The sequence below is a fragment of the Protopterus annectens genome, chromosome 1.part0 (genome assembly GCF_019279795.1).
Source record: "Protopterus annectens isolate FY-2018-M chromosome 1.part0, PAN1.0, whole genome shotgun sequence".
Taxonomy (NCBI): domain Eukaryota; kingdom Metazoa; phylum Chordata; order Ceratodontiformes; family Protopteridae; genus Protopterus; species Protopterus annectens.
In genome coordinates, this window is record NC_056725.1 from 1,682,707,574 (window position 1) to 1,682,728,855 (window position 21,282).

Genomic DNA, 21,282 nt, shown 5'->3' on the forward strand with positions numbered 1-21,282 from the left:
ATTAGAAGCTTTGAAACAAAAAGGTGGATGGTCTACCCAGCCTCCTTCTGAGGAGTCAGTGTTTCTGAAGGCGTTCGGAACGAGCCCATCTACATCCTGTGTGACCCTCTGGTGGATGAACTGATTGACCTAATTTCTCGCTGGGCTTAGAAGGAGCAGGACACTGTGGAGCCCATCCCAAAAAGAGCAGGTAAATACTTGAGCCCTCCCTCAGATAAAGACAAGATAGCCATGAGAATACACCCAATAAAATCTTTAATAATAAAGATTAATTAAAGATTTTATTGGGTGTATTCTCGTGGCTATCTTGTCTTCATCAGTTTGAGTGGTGTTGGACCCTCCCTCAGATACATTACGCTGGAGCAAGGGGTGTACCTGTGGATGCTATTGTGTTTTCGGTAGCTACAAAGAAAGAGCTGGCCGAGCAGAGCTGTACTGTCCACCCCCCAAACAGGGAGTCACAAGCACTGGACAGATAAGGGAAGTGCATTTATACCTCAGCAACCTTCAGACTGAGAGCATTAAACTATCTGTTACATTTTACCCACCTTTAAAGAGATTTGATACAGGAGCTGGCCAAATCTCTATCTGACATATCAGGAGCGGACCTCAAGAAGGTGTCTCCTCAGTTGGCAACTCTTTCTTCTGTAGCTAATTCCTCTGTGAGGTTAATTTCCAACACAGGGGAAGGGACCTCTTGAGTGGCAAGAACAGGCATTGCCTTAAGGGAGCACACCTGGGTGAGGCTGTGTGGGTTTGCGGAACCTTCAGGGTATCTTTTACTAACGCCCCATTCAATGGTTCTTTACTGTTTGGACCATCAGTCAAGGAGAAACTCATCTGTAGCGAGCAGGAGGGTAAGACCTTGTCGGCGGTCGGGATCAAGTTCTCTACTCCTCAGCGGTCATTTTCCAGGAACCAATGGGGAAGTAAGAAACTTTGGTTCCGTAAGTCTGAAGGATCCTTCCAGGACTCGCAAGATGATTCGTCTTCTAGAAGCAGGGGAAGTGAATTCAATGGTATGTGCCACCCTAGAAACAGGGGGGTCCGCTTAATCAGGGCTTCAGATAGCTGTTCTCTGACCAGCTGTATCAGCGCTCCTGAAATGTCTGACAGCTCTGCCCTGAAGGTAGTCGGGGGCTGTCTTACGTTGCTCCTGGATGCCTGGACGAACATAAATGATCACTGAGTGCTAAACGTAACATCCATGGGCTGTTTCATTCCTTTTTCTCCTCCCTGCTCCCAAACTCAGGAGCAGTCTCCCTGACATTCCACCCAGTCAGAGGGAACTAGCTCTAATAGAATTTTAAAAGCTTCTACAAAAAAGAGCTTTCCAACAGATCCCAACCGAACAAAGAGGATCCAGTACTTATGCTTCTCTTTGGTGCCAAAGAAGACATGGGACCTACGGCCAATTCTGGATCTGAGCAAATTGAATCTGAATATTCAGAAGTCGAAGTTCCGGATGGTTATGATTCAGTCCATATTGCTACTTTTGTGCAAGGATGACTGGATGTGCTCTGTGGATCTCCAAGATGCATAATATAATATTAAGAGACAGATGGTCAAGGAGACACTTGCGCTTCCAGCTGGGGGCCAATCATTACCAATTCAGAGACCTGGCCTTTGGACTCACCACAGCCCCACGGGTGTTTACCAAATGCATAGCGGTGCTTGCGGTTCACTTGAGACTGCAAGGATTCTACGTGTTTCCATACCTGGATGATTGGCTCCTTACAGTACCCACAAGGCGTCGACTATTGCAGGCCAAGAACGATCTTCTGAAGATTTTCAGTGTCTTTGGTATAAAAGTCAACTTTCAGAAGTCAAATTTGACTCCAACTCAAAAAGTTCATTGGAATGCTGTTCAGTGCAGTCACAGAGTTGGCAGCATTACCCCCTCAGAGTCAGCATGTTGAGACAACAGGTTCAAGCAATTCTAGACCACTCTACCCCTCCAGCGCGTTTAGTTCTCAAGGCACTGGGAACCATGTCAGCAGCAATTCTGCTTGTTCCCTTAGCAAGGTATTATATGAGGGTTCTACAGTGGACCCTATCAGTTCAGTGGTCCATCCTCTATCACCCAATGTCAGTGCTAATCAGTTTGACATCCATTTGCAGAAAACCCCTCCAGTGGTGGCTCACGTCGAAGAATCTACTTTGGGGCAGACCTTTCTCTCTCCCTCTTCCCTCAGCCACAGTGACCACAGACACTTCCTTGATGGGGTGAGGGGACATTTTCAGGGGAGAACAGTCCATGGCTTGTGGTCCCCTGTAGAGACTCAAGGTGCATATACATTTTCTGGAGATGAGGGCAGTTCTCCTGATGTTGCAAGTCTTTCAAGACTGTCTTCCTCTGGGGACAGTTCCAGTCCACACAGACATGTCATTGGTCTGGTACATCAACAAACAAGGGGAAACCCATTCATACCCATTGTGCAAAAAGGCCAGGAGGGTGTGGAAATGGGTGATCTCTTCCATCTGCTTTCACTTGCAATGCACATTCCTGGGGAGACCACTGTCTTACAGACAGACTCAGCAGGTCAATTCTGAATCCTCACAAGTGGTCCCTGAATCAGTCAGTAGCAAATCGGATCTTCTTTCAGTGGGGTCAACCTTGCTGTGCCCTGTTCACCTTCCCCTTGAACAAGTGCATCAAGTACTTTGCTCTGATCCCCCGAGACAGGGAAGCCCTGAGGGATGCTGTGGTCCACGCTTGGCCTATGGGTCTCTTGTATGCCTATCCTCCCATTCCATTGATTCCAAAAGTATTGCAGAAAGCCAGCAAGGTGGAGTTCTCTTATTCTCATTGCCCTCATCTGGCCGTGGCAGATGTTTCCCCTTCCTGTGGTCTCACCTTAGGTGTCCGCCCTGGATACTGGATCCCTCTCAGGATCTAATCTCCCATCCTTGGGGTCTTCAGATACCCAGTCTTCGGTTCCTGAGACTGCTTGGTTTCGCCACTTCCAATGATTCTGATGAAGTCCAGGCTGTCTTCGCCAGTGAGAGAAATTGTCCTTGCTTCTCAGAAACCATCTACAAAAAAAAATTATAACAGTAAGTGGAAAAGATTTTCAATCTGGGCTTCCAGGCTGAATATTGATCCCTTTTCGGCCTCTATGCCAGACATTCTACTCTTCTGTCTTCGCTGTTACAGGAAAGAGCTAGTTTTTCCACCATTAAGCTGCAGTTGGCAGCAATTCAAAATGTTCATGGTTGAAAGTAATCAATGAAATGGTTGTTTATATAAAAAATGCTCCACAGCATCTCTTGTAGTCAGCGCTACCAGTACTAGTTTTTAGCTGTTTAGTGTGGTTCTTCCATAATATGAAAATGTGGAAGTAGGAAGAAAGCAGATTAATTTACATAGAAGGCGTGGCTATAGTATGTAGTGTCAGCTTGGTCTGTGATGGTGGCCGAGTGGGCATAATACCCAGGAGTACTTGGAGGATGAGTGAGTGACCAAGCTGTCTAGATTTAAATGCATTCTGTATGATGTAGTTGAACTTCAGAAGCTGCTGTGAGGTTTTGTACATCTTTACTAACTTTGAACGGTTGTGATCATTTTATTTAGGTCACCGCCAGGTTTTCTGTGAGGAAATTAAGCCAAGATGTTTGCTGTCTCCAGCTGTAGGGAGAGCAGTAAGAAAATTTTGAGCCAGGTTGCCTAGGTGAAACTAGATTGTGTGGCTACAGTTACTGGCTATGCATTTAGGATAGATGGCATGAAGTGTAAAAGGAAAAGGTCTGGTCGTTATTAATGGTGTAAGGGATGTTTAATGTGCAGCCTTGTGATGAATGGTATCTATTAGGACATTTATTTTCCATTAAACTTGGTTTAAAGGACTACTGTGGACTGCCAGACTGCTAAAATTGTTTACTCACGGAGTAGCAAGAACTCATTTTCACAAAAAAATTCATTGTAAAATGTCAGTTTAGTTTGCTTAAGAACTGTCATGCTGCACCACTCTTAACATTCTTTAACAAAGCAAACTATATATGTTTAGGAAAAGCTTCTTATTTGTACTACTGGTTTTTGCAATCACTATTACTCAGTGTGAGGGGGAGATTTTCGTAGGCTGACAGAGGATGCTTTGCTTTTGGAAAGTGTGCTGAATGTGGTGCTTTGTGGCATTATGGTGATTTCCAGGCAGCTTGGATTGGCCTTTTATAAGCATCTCTGTTAAAACAAGTTATTTCCTTAGAAAAAATCAAAAAAAAAAAACTCTGTAGTATTGACAGCAGTACTTCTGCAAGTTCCAATATATGATTGCCTCCTTTGCTGTTTTGTGAATTACTGACCTAGAACAGTTAATTCTTTTTTTAGAATTTGGCTATAATTCACCTGCAGTATAACTGTAGTCTGCTAATTGGTAATAGTATAAAATCTACAGCCCAAAGACTTGGCAGTCTGAGTGGTGGTTTAAAATCTCTGGCTTTAACCTTCCATAATTCTGAGCTACATACTTATAATTCAGTACAACTTTTGATTTTTAAGTACATTAACAATTTCTTTTGACATATAATTTCTGGCAAATGTATTTCTTGTTTTCTAAAATAGATTGGCGGTCACGGTTTGTTTGGGAACACCACTCAGTCAAGAGGAATGCACAACAGTCCAGTGCCTCCACTGAACAACTCCACCAACCTCCGGGCTCCAATGCCTCCGCAGTTCCTTTCTCCTCCGGTAAGCTTAGAATAGAAAGGTTGTGTCTTGGTACTGAATCTTTTCATATGTTTGTCATTCATCATTCGCAGTCATTTAGGTAACTCACAGAGAATCCAGTAAACCCATTTGCAAAGTAGATAAAGGCTAACTGTCTTCTGCAAAGCTGGGCACAACTGTACCAGTCGTACAAGATCAAGCTTTTTTTTTTAAACACTATTACTAAACTTGCAAATTTTGAACAATGACGTTGGTAGACATGCCACTGTAAACATTTATTTTTATTTTCATGTATTATACATGTTTATTTTCTTATTCACTCTACCATTACATAATTTCCTCAAGATGTCATTCTTTATCACTATTGCAGTATTCTTTATACTTGGGATATCCTGTTGAGGATAGCTTATGTCCGGCCAGTATACCAAAGCCTTTACACCTTCCTGGTGTTGTATGTCAAATGTATGTCCTATGCGCAAGGCGTAAAGTGCATTTTTGAGGTACAGATGTTGAATCCTCAATGTCTTTGCTGCCATTCTGAACACTACAACTGATTTTGGGTCTATATGATGTAAACCGTGCTGATTGATATATGGAGCCTGATGCAGATAAGTGCCTCACTGAGGATCCTTCCTTCCTCCTCGTAGATTGTGTTCACATGATCCTGGAAGGGGAAATGTGTGTGGGAGGCAGATTCCAAATTAAGACAGATGCAAGAAGTGCCTTTCTTCTTTGAGTGCTGCGCATGACTATACTAATTGTGATATCTGTCAGGCATTTGTCCCTAAGACATTGTCAGCCATTTGGTTTTCCAGATAAGTAGAAAGGGAAGATGGTGTCTGAACTTACTGACCCAGGGTACCATAGCTGAATCTGCCAACCCTGAAGTTCAGCCACCTGTTAAGAAAAAAAGCTCAAAGAGCTCGTATTGAACCTGCTGCTGTCCAGTCTCCATTGGATGTCTCCCTCTGGTTGGATGAAGAACCTGAAGACCGACTTGTGCTGACACCAGTTCCCTCTGCTGCAACCCAATCGGTGGGCAACGCAGAACTGCATACTCGCACGTCTGCTGAGGCTATGCATACATCTGGTACAGATGTAGAGGGGGAACAACTGCTGATTTGTATTCTGAAGGACTTGGTGAATTCCTCAAATTGTAGTTAGGGGAGAGGTGCCTGGTACCCATATTGAATCCAGATAGGCGGTCTAAACCACCTAGATTTGTTAAAGCAGATGTTCCTTTAAAAAAGAAACTGAAAGCCAAATATGTGGCTACTATAGCTAAGGATCCTCTCAAAGAATAGCAGGACTGCACTCGAGCTGTTTAATGCCCTCATGGCTCTGAAACCCCCACAGGAATTGTCTGTCCTTACTGCTGTTCCCTGGTGATCCATTCCATCTAATAAGACAAGGAATTGTGAATCTTCTGATGAGGAACTGAACTCTGGTGAAGAATCCTTAGCATATTCTTACATATACACTTTCCTTTGGCTTTGGGGTCTGATGAAGAGGATTCTTTGTCCCTTGAGCCTCCTTTCTGAGGAATTATCCTTTGGGGAGATACAGTGATTCGTATGATGGAACACATTAAGTGGTACTGTTACCAAGTATCAGAGGTTCAAAAAAGGTCTTATGAACTTTTGCAAATGGACTCACTCAAACCTTCTGCGGTCCCTCCAGTCTTAGCCACCCTGTTGTACAGATTTACAGCTGCTTTTTAAGGCTCCGGACTCTTAACATTTGCCCCTAAGAAGCTAGACAGAGTTTATAAGGTACCCGAGGATAATAGTTACATAAATGCCTGTCATCTAATCTTGCTGTTTCCATGTCCACAGATGAGCCATACAAGCTAATTTCCTCTTCCAAGTTTCTGTCTTTTGACAAGGACAGATGTGCTCTGGAGAGAGATGAGGAAAAGTGTATACTTCTGCTACTTTGGCTTTTAGGTCCATTAATTATCAGACCCACATGACTAGATATGTCCTGACTCTTCTATTCCACTTGGGGGGTTGACTGACTTGCCCGATTTGGACAGTAAAACTTCTGCTGTCTTTTTTTTTTTTAATGTATTCTGCTTCAAAGATAGCCCACAGTTCCATTAAATGCAGGTATGATGTAGCTGATTGGCTTTTCTAGGGCAGCTGCATATGGTTTTGTCATGAGCAGATATCCTTTTTGCGCCTACAGGCTTTACCCGATGACTTTTAAGGCCAGACTTTTTTATTCTGCCATAGTTAACGAGAATCTTTTGGCACTGTTGCTGCAGAATTTCTTAAAACCTTGCAGGATAAGGTTTAGAAGTTTTTGTTATTCTGAAGCTTAGGTACTGATAAATTTGTCTCTGACATCTGTCCTACCCTTCCACTTGTCCAGATTCCTCTGTCCCTCAGGTTAACTGTTTCCTTCCCTGTTTGACAACAGATAATCACTGGGTTCTGTCTGTCATCCAGCATGGTTGTTTCATAGCTTGGAAGTTCCACCTCCCATTTTCTGGTCTTCTTCCACCCGCCTTCTGGTCAGCTTACTCATTTTCCTCTGGTCTTGCAGGATCTGCTGGTTCAGGGAACCATGCAACCTGTTCAATTGTCTCAGTAAGGAACATGTTTTTATTGCAATATGCTTCTCAAGAACAAGGGGTTGTGGAGGGTCATTCTGTGTCTGTCTTATCAACAGGTTTCTTCTTTCAGGATGTTGCCTCTTCAGGCCCTTTCCCCCTCTTTTGCTTTCCCAGGCTTTTCTGGTATCCCTTGATTTGACAGATGCTTGTCTCCATATTCCTATTCAACTGTCTCCAGGAAATTTGTACTTTCCTGTTTTTTCCTCTTATCAGTTCTGTGCTGTGCCTTTTGGTCTTTCTGCAGTTCCAATGGTATTTATCAAATCTATGGCTCCTGTGGTAGCCTTCTGCAGACTTCACGGATTTCAGATATTCCTTTATCTAGACAATCTTCTGATTGAAGCCACCTGTTAGCAGCTCCTTGAGAATTTACATTTCACTGTGCTGCTTCTGCACAGTGTGGGGTTCACCTTCAATCTCAAAATCTGTTAACTTCCTCTCATGACCAAGTGTTTCTGGGTTGCAAGATTCAGACCATTCCAAAGCATACTTGTCTCCCGCCTCCCAAGGTTTTCTTGTTGACCACTTATCTCCATTGTCATCTTCCTTTTTCAATCCTAAACACAAAGGAATTTCCTCAAGCTCTAGGATAGATGGCATCCACCTTTTCCATAGTGTCCTTTGCCAACCCTCACATGAAGAAATTTCAGTGGTATCTGAAGACTGTATGGCTTCAGCACTGCCATCCTGTGAAGTATCTGGTTTCTCTCTTGGTTTGTTTCAAGCTTGAGCTTCACTGGTGGATTCACCAGAGTTCCCTGAATCCAGGTTCCTCTTACTCAGGTGTTGCACATGGATGCTTCTGATTGCGATTGGGGAGCCTCCTCCACCAACCTAAAAGTCCAGGGTCTTTGGTCCCCTCAGCAACTGAAAGACCATATTAATGTCAAGGAGATGAGAGCTCCTCTTCTGTCTGTCCAGGCTTTTTACTCCTTTTGGGTTCCGTGTCCTCTAAAGGTTTTTACAGGCAGTATCACAGCCATGCGGTACATCAGCAAGCAAGGGGGAAACACAATCCTACCTCTATGCAGACTTAGCTCTACAAGTTTGTGATTTTGCAGCCTTCTGTCACTTAGTTTTTCAGGCAGCCTGCATTCCTTCTGAACACAGTCTGGTGGCAGACTATTTGAGCAGGTCCAGAAAAAGTACTCCCAAACGGATGCATAACAGGGAGCTGTGTTTGGACATTGTACATTGGTGGAGTGCTCCTCAAGTAGATACTTTGGCCTCTCCAGTGAACAGAACTTCCCCAGTTCTGTTAGAGTGCAAAGTCCTCTGGTTTGGAAAAGTGGACGCCATGTATTTTTCTTGAAAGGGGATTTTTCTGTGTTCCTGTCCTCCCTCTCCCCCTGCAACCAAATGTCCTGCACAAGATCATGTCGGACCAGCCCAAAGTCTTGGTGACTCCCTTTTGACCCAGACAGCAGTGGTTCCCCTTCTATTTCATCTGACCAAGGACAATCTCAAGTTACTTAGTGAGATGTATCTCATACATGGAAAGGGGTCTCTCATTCACCCTCACTTGCCCACTCTTCACTTGACACTTTTGGTGACAGAAAACTGATGCCTGAAAGGAATCAAAACCCTGAGGACATATATTAGGTTTTGCCAGAGGCCACAAAACTCCCTACTAGAAAAAATTTTGTCTCTAAATGGGCAAAATGTTCTATTTGGTATCTCAAGCATGACCTGGACCTTTCTCCTGTGAATATTCGTATGGTTTGTTCTTTGTGTGAGTTGCTCAGTTCTGGCTTGGCTTATTCATCTGTTAAAGTTCATTTGTCAGCCATTTCCACTTGTCTGCCTCTGAATCCGCCTCTAGCTTGTAGTTTTGAAGTCAATTTATGAAAAGCATCAGCCTCTAAGAAGGACTATTCCTCTTTATTGGGACCTTAATTTTGTTCTGGAGAGTCTCCCCTTTGAGCCTGCAGTTTCCTCTTCCCTGTATTGTTAGTGGCTCTTGCATCTGCCAAGAGGGTCTCTGAATTTCAAGAACTCATGGCAGTTCCATCTTTTGTTTTTTTTTTTTTTCACAAGGGCAGAGTGTCTTTTCATACCAGTCTTTTTTATTTATATGCCCAAGGTGGTTAATGATTTGCCCTTAAATCAATCCATTTATCTTCCTTCCTTTTTCCCTTTTCCACAGAATCCTAGTGAGAGGGGTACTTCACTTGCTCAGTTATTGCCTAGACAAGACAAAATATACCATATCTTAGTGTCTTTTTATTTACTTTCATAACAGGAAATTGGGTTTGCTGGTTGCTAAGCAAATCATCTCCTCCTAGATTTCTAAGGTCATTTCTTTTTGCTATTATTTTCATGGGAAGCAGCTTTCTTCTTCTGCTCATGCATATTCTCTAGGGCAACGGCCTCTGGTGTTGCTTTTTTCAAGGGTCTGGATACTAGATCCATCTTGAAGGCTGTTACTTGATCGTCTTTTCACACTTTTACGAAACATAAGTTGGATGTCATTTCCAGGTCCAGGGCAGGTTTTGCCAGGGCCATCCTTCATGGATTTTTGGAGGGCTCTTCTGCACCTTCCTTGTTACACACTTTCCAGTAGTTTTTCTTTTTACTCTTCCAAGAGTGAAGAAAACTGCAGCAGTGATTCGGAGGGGCATAGTACAGTTATGTAAAATCTTACAATAAGAGTAGGTATCTTCTCACTGTTGCAGTATTCTACGCATCCCTCTTGCCCCCCCCTCCCCTGTTTTCTGTTGTCCTTCTCTTGACCCTAGGGGTCTTCCATCCTTTCTCCTTCTTTCCTTCCTGGATGTACATGTTTATTTTCTCACTGGTTGCTCTGGTTCTTGGGCACTTCATTTATGAGGATTCGACATCGTACATCATATATGTTCCTTACACCTTGCGTGTTGGACATACGTCTGACATGTGACATCTGGAGGATGTAAAGGCTTTGGTATGTTGGCCGGACGTTTGTCTATTCTTGTCATGATATCCCAAGAGTAAAGAATACTGCAATAGTGAGAAGTAGGATATCTACTGTTATGGTAAGATCTTACAGCTGTACTTTCTGGCAAGTTTGCTGTTTTATGGTTTCCCCTTATGTTTTACCTGAACTGGCAGTCTCAGAAAAGGACTGTAAGGGTGATATTTTAATTTTTTTTGACATCAAAGTGCATGTGAGGCAGTGACAGGAGACTTTGCGCTCTAGGGAAAAGGTTTGCTGAGGTCTCATGTTGCAAGACTTTGAAAAAAATCATCTGTGTACTTGTTGTTTTGCTTTTTAAACAACTAAGCAAAGCAAGTGTGTGAAGAAAACCTTGAGCTTCACATGTACCTTGTCTAAGTTCACTCTGTTTTTGCATACTGTTCTTACTTGGTTGTTCCATGTTTGCCCTGCTTCTGGTTTAGACTGAAGGAAATTGGGAACCTTTAGTTTCACACCGGAGATTTTATATATTGCTGTACTTAGAATTAAGTGCTTCTTGGGAAAACTACATATCAGATGTTATCCGTTTTCATCTGACTTAGCCTTTGGGACTCTGATCCATCCTCTGCATCTTCAAACCTTCATATGCAGGGCTCTGACTCCTGCCCACCCATAATTCCCTTGCCACTGGCAAATTACTACAGATCTCAACCGAACAGTTGCAGAGACTAAGTTTTTTTTTTTTTTTTTTGGATAAGTGTTTCTCTGTCCTGTGGTAATATTAGAAATTATATTTTCTTAGATATTGTAACATTTTCTTCTGTACTTCATTCTCCTCCCGTATAGCTAATGTAAAAAAAAAAAAAATATCTATTATACTAACTTTTCTATATTTGTAATTATAGCAGTTGTTATAGTTATTTATAGTATTTTGTACTTCAAGGAGGTAATATTTGTTACTTAAAATTGCAAAGTGTCCCTACTTTCTTAGGATGTTGGACAGAAATTTTAAGAAGTGTGGTAAATCCAACCACAGTAGTCCTCCTTAGGAACCCCACTCATTTTGCATACATTGTTCTGGAGTGGTGCATCTAGACACAGAATGCCATGCCTGTGCTTTGTTTGGCCAGAGAGCTCTTCAGAGCAGAAGAGACAAAACTAATTTTAAAGGGCCTCCTTCCATCTACTTCAGTAGTTTCTCCATCATCTTTGACTGAAAGAGAAAGAGAAGGAAGGAGAAAAAGATAAGTAAGCTTTGAAGTCAAATGAAGCCCATTCAAGATGAGACTCCTGAGAAGGACATTGAAAAAGCCCCAAAAAATGTCTCCAGATCCTGCAGCCTCAGTGGGTCCAGTGCTGAAAATACAGAAGCTTTTGGGTCCAAAGCCTCAGATCCACTGTCCATCCCCATCCAGGTTTTTCATTCAAGATCTGATCAGTCCTGATCTCCATTATCCCATTCTGCAGCAACAATCCAGGGCTTCATCGGTTGCTTCTTCCAGGTCTGCCCATTCTACTAAGAGTCTTAGCAAAGCTGACAACAGCATGATGCAGAAATTCCTCTGGATGTCGACACAGTTGGGGGTTCTCCCAGCTGTGTCCCCTTTTATAGTCTGGAACATTACCATTGACCCTTCCTTCCCCGTTCGACTCCATAGCATGTCTTTCCTTTGGAACTGAAGCTATTGGAACCGAATATCTCCTGAGCACTTATGTTGGCACTGGTGGTGCCATCCACTTCAGCTCCAACTACGACCCACTTTCTATTGACTATGAGCCTCTTGAGGTTGATATCTGGGGAGAGGATTGGACGTTGAAATTGGTGGAGCCATCCGTTCCTCTCGAAGCATTTGCTGTCTAACTCCGCAGTGATGTCTGCCTTAGATCTGGAGAAGGTTGGGGGTTCAGATCTCTCTGTACCAGCTTTGAGAGACTTCCTCGGCTCCTATCTCTTCCACAGCCTTTAGGGCTTTCAGGTAGTCCTCTCACATTTGAGAAGGAGGTGCCACCATTCTTTTCACATATGACCTGACCTCAAAAATACTCTGCTCTGGAATGCACTTTTTTACAGAGAGAGTTTCCAAATGTCTTGGAGAAGTAATTTCTTTTGAGTTCAGTCTGATTCAGACTCATCACCAGATATTCCCCAATGACAGGTGCATAGTAAGCAGACGTGCAAACTGATGCACTTGGGTTTTTCACCAGAACCTGTCACAGATTTAGAGGAAGGGGAAGGTTCCCTGAGATCCCCCTTTGGAGACCGTCTATAATTGGTCAAATAGAAAGGGAGATGGTCCAAGATGTGCATTCCCCGGAAGAATCAATGTTCCTGGAGGCTTTTGAACCTGGATGTTCTTCATATTTCACTGTTGCAATCATCACATTTGGGTTATCCCTGCCAGGGTAGCCCTTGGCTGGCCCGAATACCAGAGGCTTAGTATTTCTGCGTCGGCTGCTGTCGCTTCAGGACTGATGTCAGGTTGTCAATAGTATAAAGTAAGGCAGCCGACGCCATTACATCAGTCTTCCTTGATTCCTTGATGTGGAGCCCAAAGCAGAAGCAGTTTGCACGACTGCCGGTCGGCCGCTACCTGAGTTTCGTCTACTGAATTGAAGCTGAAGTCTTCTAAAGCTAATTACCTTGTTGGGTATCCGTTTTTCTTGCACTAACCAATGTCAGAAAAAGTTAATTGTCTCGCCTGTGGAAAGCTAATACCACACCGAGACTTCCATTCTTACTGCGTCACTTGCTTAGGCCCAGACCATGACATCCCCTGTTGTCGCTTCTGTGCTTAGGTCAATGCTAGAACTATCCATCATCAGGCCCTTATTGTAGCCAGATATTTTCGCTTACAGTCCTTGAATTCCGATATGGCTTTGGTAAGCCATCCAGCAGCAGATCTTCCGAAAAAACGTAAAAAGAAAGACACAGAGACAGACTGCACAGGTCCAAACCTACCAGCGACGCTTCCGTTAAGATGTTCTTCGTGTTTCACTGTTGCAGTCATTACATTTGGGTTATCCTGCTGGCAGGTTGCCCTCAGTCGGCCCAAATTCCAAAGTCTTGCGTCCTGCGTCGGTTGCTGTCGCCTCTTCCCTGACGTCAGGTCGTCAGGGGTATAAAAGATGCAGCCGACGCCATTTTTTTCAGTCTTTCTTGCCGTGCGGTGCCCAAAGCAGAAGCAGTTCGTAAGTGCCGGTCGGCCGACTCCTGAGATTTTCATGTTCGAGTTTCAGATCCAAAGTCTTCATTAAAAGCTAAGTACCCCGTTGAGGGAACTTTTTTCTTGCTCCAGACCGATGTCAGAAAAAGTTAATAATTGTATTTCTTGTGGGAAGCAAATACCTCATAAGGACTTTCATTCTTACTGTTTTCCTTGCCTAGGCCCTGACTACAATGTTTCCAGTTGTCGGTTTTGTGCTAGATTTAACCAACGCACTATTAAGCGTTGGTACGATTTTGCATTAAGCTATTTTGGGCGAAGATTTAAATATACAATGTCATCGTATAGCCATCCGACTACCGGAGTTCACAAAAAAACGCAAAGAAAAAGACAGGCAACCGAGGTCCAAAGCAGATGATGAAGCTTCTCCTAAGCAAGTCGCTGGTTCTCAGTGAGGCGCTTTCACAGCCCCTGACGCCCGCTACTTTAGAGTCACAAGCCGCTACAGACTCCCAAGTGGAGTCGGCCAGGCCGCTGGAAACTCAAGGTATTGGACTCTCTGAGATTGTTCCCTCAGATGGGTCTGGAGCCGCTGAGCAGGCATCGGCTTCTGAGGGTGTATTCAGACCTAAACAATTATATATTAAACTGACAAAAGGCAAAGACTAAAACACCTTTAAAGGCAAAGAAACAAGTTCAACAGCCACATGGACAGGCCTCCATGCCCAAAAATCAGATGCTCAAAATGGCCAAAGACTTAATTACCTTGATCAGGGGTTCCCATCCCCCTCCTGATAAGAGGCCTAGGCAAGAGACAGACTATGAATCTTCAGATCAGGTTTCCATTTCTTCTGATTCGTCTTCTGATCAGGAATATTCTCTTCCCCCCTATGAGGATTCTGATGCTGAAGAATCAATTCCTTCAGCTTCTCCTCCTGAGGACTACTCTTTTGGGGAAACATTGCATACCATGAGGGAGCACTTCCACTGGGAGAGCCAAGATTTTTCAGAATCTAAGAGGAGGCTCAGAGACTACCTCAACACAGGCCTCTAGCTATTCCACCTGTTAGACATTGTAGATAATGTGTTCCCAGAGTCTAGTCTGACCCCTGACTCCTTACCTCCAGCTCTTGTTAAGCCGGACAGATACTATAGGGTCCCTGACTCTCATAAATTTCTTTTCAAAAACCCTACTGCAGACCCAGAAACTATTTCTCAGGGTCCAAAAGGGGTCAAGGCTTCCGCTGCAAAAAACCCTACCCCCTCTGACAGGGATTCTAGGGCACTGGATAGATGGGGAAAAAAGATTTACACATCTGCTACTTTAGCTGTAAGGGCCTTAAATTGCCAGTTTCATATGCTCAAATATCAGCAATATATCATGACACTGCTTAAACAGAAAATTATGGTAAATTCTGAATGTGCAGAAAACAAAGAAATGCAGGATTTATTGCATGCAGCTGAACAAGTTGGAAAGCATACTTTGCAGTGTGGTTTTGATTCTCTGGAGGCCTCCTGCAGGGCCACTGTTACGGGTTCTGTCATTAGGAGGCATGCTTGGTTAAAGGAACAAAATCTGCCTGATCATGTTAAAGCAAAATTACTAGATGCTCCATTACAACATGATACCTTGTTTGGTGTTAAGGCAGAAGAGGTGTTAAAGAAAATGGAGGACAAAGCTAAATCTATGTAAGCGGTCAAGGATTTCTTACAGGTACAGCCACTTAGATTTAGCAGACACTGGCCTACAAAGAATTGGTCCTTTCCAGTCTCAGACAGACCTCAAAGGGGCAGATCCAGACGCCCTAGAGGCAGATCACAGCCGCAAGGTTCTTACAGGTCCAAGCAATGGGGTGCTTCTACCTCCAAAGGTGAAGAAGACAAATCACAACCATACAGGAAACAGTCCCAATGACTTCCCCCTGCCTGCACCAAGCACTTATCTTCTGGCAGCACCCTTAGGGAAAACTAGCACTTTTTTTCTCAAAATTGGCACATTATAACCCAGGACAAATGGGTTCTAGACATAGTGTCACAAGGCTACAAGTTTCACTTCCATACCCTGCCAAGGGCAAACGGTTGGCCAGACCTGCCAAAAAATCAATGGGCAGAGGCTCAAAAACAAGTCGCAGCTCTCATGGACATGAGGGCTATTCAACGAGTGCCACAGCAAGAGCAGGGACAAGGATTTTGCTCAAGACTGTTCTTGGTACCCAGAAAGGACAAAGCATGGAGACCAATACTGGACCTATCTATTCTAAACACTTTCCTGGATATACCAAAATTCAAGATGTTGACCTTGCAGCAGCTTCTGCCCATGCTGTGCAGCAAGGCTTGGCTCGTGACTTTCGACCTAAAAGAGGCATACCTGCATGTCCCAATCAGACAGTCATGCAGAAGATACCTCAGATTCAAGGCTGGCTCAAAGCATTACCAATTCTCTGCACTGCCCTTTGGCTTATCTGCTGCACCCAAGGTCTTCACAAAGTGCCTGGCACCAGTAATTGCTTACTGCAGACAAAGAAGAATACAAATATGTCCTTACTTGGATGACTGCCTCATACAAGCAGAGAACAAGGACATTCTACTTCAGCATCTGACGTTTGTGAAAAGACTTTTAACATGCCTAGGGTACACAGTCAACAAAAAGAAATCAAAACTAGTACCCTCTCAAGAGATAATATTCCTGGGTGCAAGCTTAAATACAACTGCCCAGATGGCTTATCTCACTCCAGACAAACAAAGGCAACTGACTACCTATTTCAAGGAAATGGCAACAAAGGCCCAGTTATCTGCAAGAAAAAATCTGCAGGCTTTGGGCTTCATGGCATTTTGCATCTTAATTCCATATGCAAGACTGCATATGAGGAAAATTCAATGGTACCTAAAAAGTGTCTGGACACAACATTGCCACAGCCTGGAAGCAATGATTACTCTCATTCCCTGCCTGCAACAGGAGTATAGATGGTGGGCAGAGGCTTGTCAACAAACCAAGGGACAGCCATTCTCACTACCCCCAGCCAGGCAGAGCCTAACGACAGATGCTTCAGATTATGCCTGGGGGGCACACATGGCAGGAAGAGGCATTCAGGGCACCTGGTCCACAAACCAAAAGCATCTACATATCAATCAAAAAGAGATGCTAGCTGTTCAAAATGCCCTGACAGCCTTCAAGGACCTACTTCATCTGGGACAACTACTGATAAAGACAGACAACACCACGGTCATGTGGTACATAAACAAGCAGGGGGGCACTCATTCTTACCCCCCTTTGCAGACAAGCCATGGCTTTATGGGACACAGCATTGACTTACCAAGTTCATCTACAGGCACAATTCCTGCCAGGAAAGGAAAATACTCTGGCAGACGAACTAAGCAGAAACCTCATGGATCCCCACGAGTGGCACCTGGATCCACAAGTCTTCAGCATGATGATAAAGAAATGGGGACGCCCGGACATAGATCTATTTGCCTCACCTCACAACAATCAACTAAAAAGATTCTGCACAAGGACCTATCACAGACAAGGTTGGAAAGTGGACGCCTTCTCTTTCAACTGGACAAACCTATCAGTATATGCCTTTCCTCCACTGCCTCTCCTCCCCAAGGTACTCCTGAAGTTCAGACAGGAGAAACCAAAAATGATTGATTGCCCCAGACTGGCCATGCCAGTACTGGTATCCGAGTTTAAGGAACTTGTCCCAATGCCCAGCCTAGACCTTACTTCAAATGCCTCATCTACTGTCCCAGCAAAACAATCAGATTCTGCACAGCCAAGTCAGGACTCTAATCCTGGCAGCATGGCGGATAATGTAGTCATACAAACCACACCTCTTAGTAAAGCTGTGATGGATGTCATTTTAGAAGCCAGAAGGCCTAGTACTAGAAAATCCTATGCTGGGAAATGGAAGAGATTTTGTGCTTGGAACCAAGCTCAAGGAACTGATACAGCTGTCCCAAATATTCCTCAGATTTTGCAATACTTAACTGAGATGCTGGACAAAGGCCTATCTTTTTCATCAATTAAAATCCATGCTTCTGCCATTTCAGCTCATTACAATACAGAGCCACCACTCTTTTCTCATCCTTTATTAAGGCAGTACCTCAGAGGAGCCAAAAACTTAAGGCCTCCAAGGAGAATGTCAATACCTGCATGGGACCTCAACTGTGTCTTGGAAAAACTCACCTTACCTCCTTTTGAGCCAGCTGCTACTGTGGATATAAAGTTCTTATCTTGGAAAACATCTCTGCTCCTAGCAATAACTTCTGCAAGACGAGTTTCAGAGCTACAGGCTCTCATGGCTGTGGAACCCTTTATCATTTTTTATACTGACAGGGTCTCTCTGAGAACAAACCCTACATTTATGCCTAAGGTGGTATCCAGTGTAGCCCTTAACCAAACTATTAATTTGCCAACTTTTTATCCAAATCAACAGAACAAGGGGGAGAAAATTCTGCATTCTTTGGACGTACACAGACAACTTAGATTCTACTTGGACAAAACTAAAGTTTTCAGAAAGACAGAACAATTACTAGTGGCATATGCTGCAGCATCAGAAGGAAAGGCGATCTCCAAGCAGACTATTTCAAAGTGGATAGGTCACTGCATTCGTTTCTGCTGCTCACAGCATGGCAAACCAGTGCCTAAGGGCATTAGGCCACATTCAACCAGAGCTGCAGCCATTTCTGCAGCTTTTTTCTCAGGGGAGTACCAACCAAAGACATTTTAGAGGCTGCTACTTGGAGTTCATTACATACCTGTACAAAACATTACAATCTGCCTCTTTACTCTAAATCCAGGGCAGGCTTTGCCACTGCAGTTCTGCAGGGCCTCATAGCCGCTCCTAATGCTGTTTAGCTCCAGCCCCCCATCCATAGCTTTGGGACTCAACCCAAATGTAATGACTGCAACAGTGAAACACGAAGAACATAGTACAGTTGTGTACACTTACCATAAATGTTGATGTTCGAGTGTATTCGCTGTTGCACTCCAGGTTACCTACCCGCCACCCCCCTTATTTTTGCTGGAACATATCTTTACTTCTCTAATCTGTACAACCTAGGTGGTGTATTTGCTTATATATGAAGGTAAAGCTTATTTTGGTGCATGTATGTTTTATTTACATATTTTTAGCCTACCCTTTTGGGGGCACCTGACATCTGGGGCAAGAAAAACTGAACTGGCGTCGGCTGCATCTTTTATACTCCTGACGACCTGATATCAGGGAATAGGCGACAGCAACCGACGCAGGACCCAAGACTTTGCAATTCGGGCCGACTGAGGGCAACCTGCCAGCAGGATAACCCAAATGTAATGACTGCAACAGTGAATACACTCGAACATCTACATTTATGGTAAGTGTACACAACTGTACTTTAGTAGTCAGTTCTCCAGTCCTCCGTGAGGTGCTTTCGCAGCCCTTGATGCCTGCTTCTGCAGATTCACAGACCGCTACCGAGACCCTTTCGGAGTCCGGTATGCAGCAAAACTCTTCATCGACTAAGGATCCTGTGGTCATCTCTACCTTGTATGGGTCCGAAGCCGCTGAGCAGGCATCAGCTTCCAAGGAAGTCCTTCGCACTACAGATTCTCGACACAAACCGAGGTCTTCTTTTGCGACTACTGTTCTTTCAAAAACTTCCAAGTTTCTTAGGCCCAGGGTATGAACCACACCCAAGAAACCGACGACCCACTCTCAGGCACCTGCTTCCTTGCCTCAGTCTCAGGTGCTTAAAATGGCAGAAGACCTTATCATGCCGATTAGGGGAAGCCAAGCTAACCCCTCCAAAAGGAAAATAGATCTGTCCCCTGTAGTTGTGTTTGAACAAGAGTCAGATGAGACTGATGCTTCTGAATATGAAGACATGCAAACCCCTCTGTACTTATGAGGATTCTGATGCAGAGGATTCCAGCCCTTCAGCCTCTCCCCCAGAGGATTTTTCCTTTGGGGAAACCCTGCATACTTTAAGGGAGCATTTCCAATGGGAAAGTCAAGACTGCCTTCAGTCTAAAAAGAGAGACTGGGAATTCCTAGATCTTCCACAGCACAGACCCTTGGCCATCCCGCCAGTCCTGGATGTTGTGGAGGATGTTTTCCTGAAATCCATCTTGACTCCTGACACCCTCTCTTCTGCACCCAGAAAACCAGACAGGTACTATAGAGTCCCTGACTCACACACATTTCTTTTTAAAAATCCTACTGCTGACCCTGAGGTAATTTCTCAAGGGCCTAAAGGGATTAAAGCAATGCCTGTTAAGAATCCCACCCCCTCAGATAGGGATTCCTGAGCACTAGACAGATGGGATAAAAAAAGTATACACCTCAGCTACTGTTGCTATCAGGGCACTAAACTGTCAGTTCCATATGCTAAAATGTCAGCAACATACCCTGGAACTCCTCAAACAAAAAATGTCTTTAGATTCTGCCCAAACAGGAAACAAAGAATTACAAGAGTTAATGCATTCTGCAACCCAAGTAACTAAACACACCTTGCACTGTGGATTTGATGCCCTAGAAGCTTCTTGCAGGGCAGCAGTCACTGGATCTGTCATTAGAAGGCATGCATGGCTTAAGAAATGGCCCCTGCCAGACCATGTCAGACCTAAATTGTCGGATGCCGCCTTGCACAAAGACAACTTATTTGGCACTAAGGCAGAAGAGGTTTTAAAAAAAATGGAAGAAAACGCAAAATCTATGCAAACAGTTAAGGATTTCTTACTGGTCCAGCAGACATTGTCCCACCAAACACTGGTCCTTTCCTGCTCCCTCTAAGCTAGTCCAGCATAGGCCCCGGGGAACCAGACCCCCCCCCCCCCCCTAGACAGCAGCCACAGGGAATGCAGAGGTCTAAGCAGTGGACTACCTCCACTTCAAAACTAGGGAGTTCTAAGCCTCCCCCTTATGGTAAGAACATACAATGACTCACCTCCCCGACCCCCTCCCTCTGCCCACCTTCACTTACTCCTAGGAGGAACACTCTCCTTTCATGCAAGCACCTGGGCCACCATGACCAACGACTAATGGGTTCTGAACATAGTGTCTCAGGGATACAAATTTTCCTTCCACACCCTTCCAACCCCAAAAGGGTTCCCAGATCTACCTCCAAACCAGTGGGCAGAGGCTCAAAAGCAATTCCTTTCCCTGCTTTCTATGAGGACAGTAGAGCACATTCCTGCAGAACAGATAAGCCAAGGTTTCTACTCCAGACCTTTTCTTGTGCCCAGAAAATATGGCACCTGACCCGCCCCATCCTCTATCTATCCATTCTGAACACCTTCCTGGTGATCCCAAAATTCAAAATGCTCACCCTCCAGCAGCTGCTACCCATGCTGTCCAAGGATGCTTGGCTAGCCACCCTGTATCTAAAAGAGGCCTACCTCCACATTCCTATTAGGGAATCATGCAGGAAATGTCTCCGTTTCAGGGCAGGATCGCAACACTTTCAGTTCTCTGCGCTTCCCTTTGGCTTATGTACTGTTTCCAGAGTTTTCACAAAATGCCTGGCTCTGGCCATTGCCTTTTGCAGACAAAGGAATATCCAGATTTACCCATACTTAGATGACTGCCTTATTCAGGCAGACAGCCAGGAAAAGCTGCTCAAGCACTTGGCCTTTGTAAAAACCCTACTAACCTCCCTAGGGTACACAGTCAATGAAAAGAAATTCAGACTGGTGCCCACCCAAAGGATTATCTTCCTGGGAGCAAGCCTAGACACAGCATCCCAGATGGCATTCCTTACATCAGAAAAATAAATTTTCCTGACAGCCTACTTCTCTCAACTAGCCAGCAGGCCCCAGATATCTGCAAGGAAGATCCTGCAAGCTCTGTAGTTCATGGCATCTTGCATACTACTCATTCCATATGCCTGACTGCATATGAGGAAACTTCAATGGTACCTAAAAAGCCTTTGGTGTCCGCACTCTCAATACCTGGAAACTTAT

The 21,282-nt window shown here is 44.3% G+C and overlaps 1 protein-coding gene across 1 annotated transcript in view; it reads left to right on the top strand.

Moving 5' to 3' along the window:
* TNRC6B (trinucleotide repeat containing adaptor 6B) overlaps positions 1 to 21,282 on the top strand; it is a 2,803,754-nt gene that overhangs the window by 1,469,084 nt on the left and 1,313,388 nt on the right. The window contains exon 10 of the mRNA XM_044074422.1: positions 4,562 to 4,687. Coding sequence (XP_043930357.1) covers positions 4,562 to 4,687 — 126 coding nt within the window. The remainder of the gene's footprint in view (positions 1 to 4,561; positions 4,688 to 21,282) is intronic.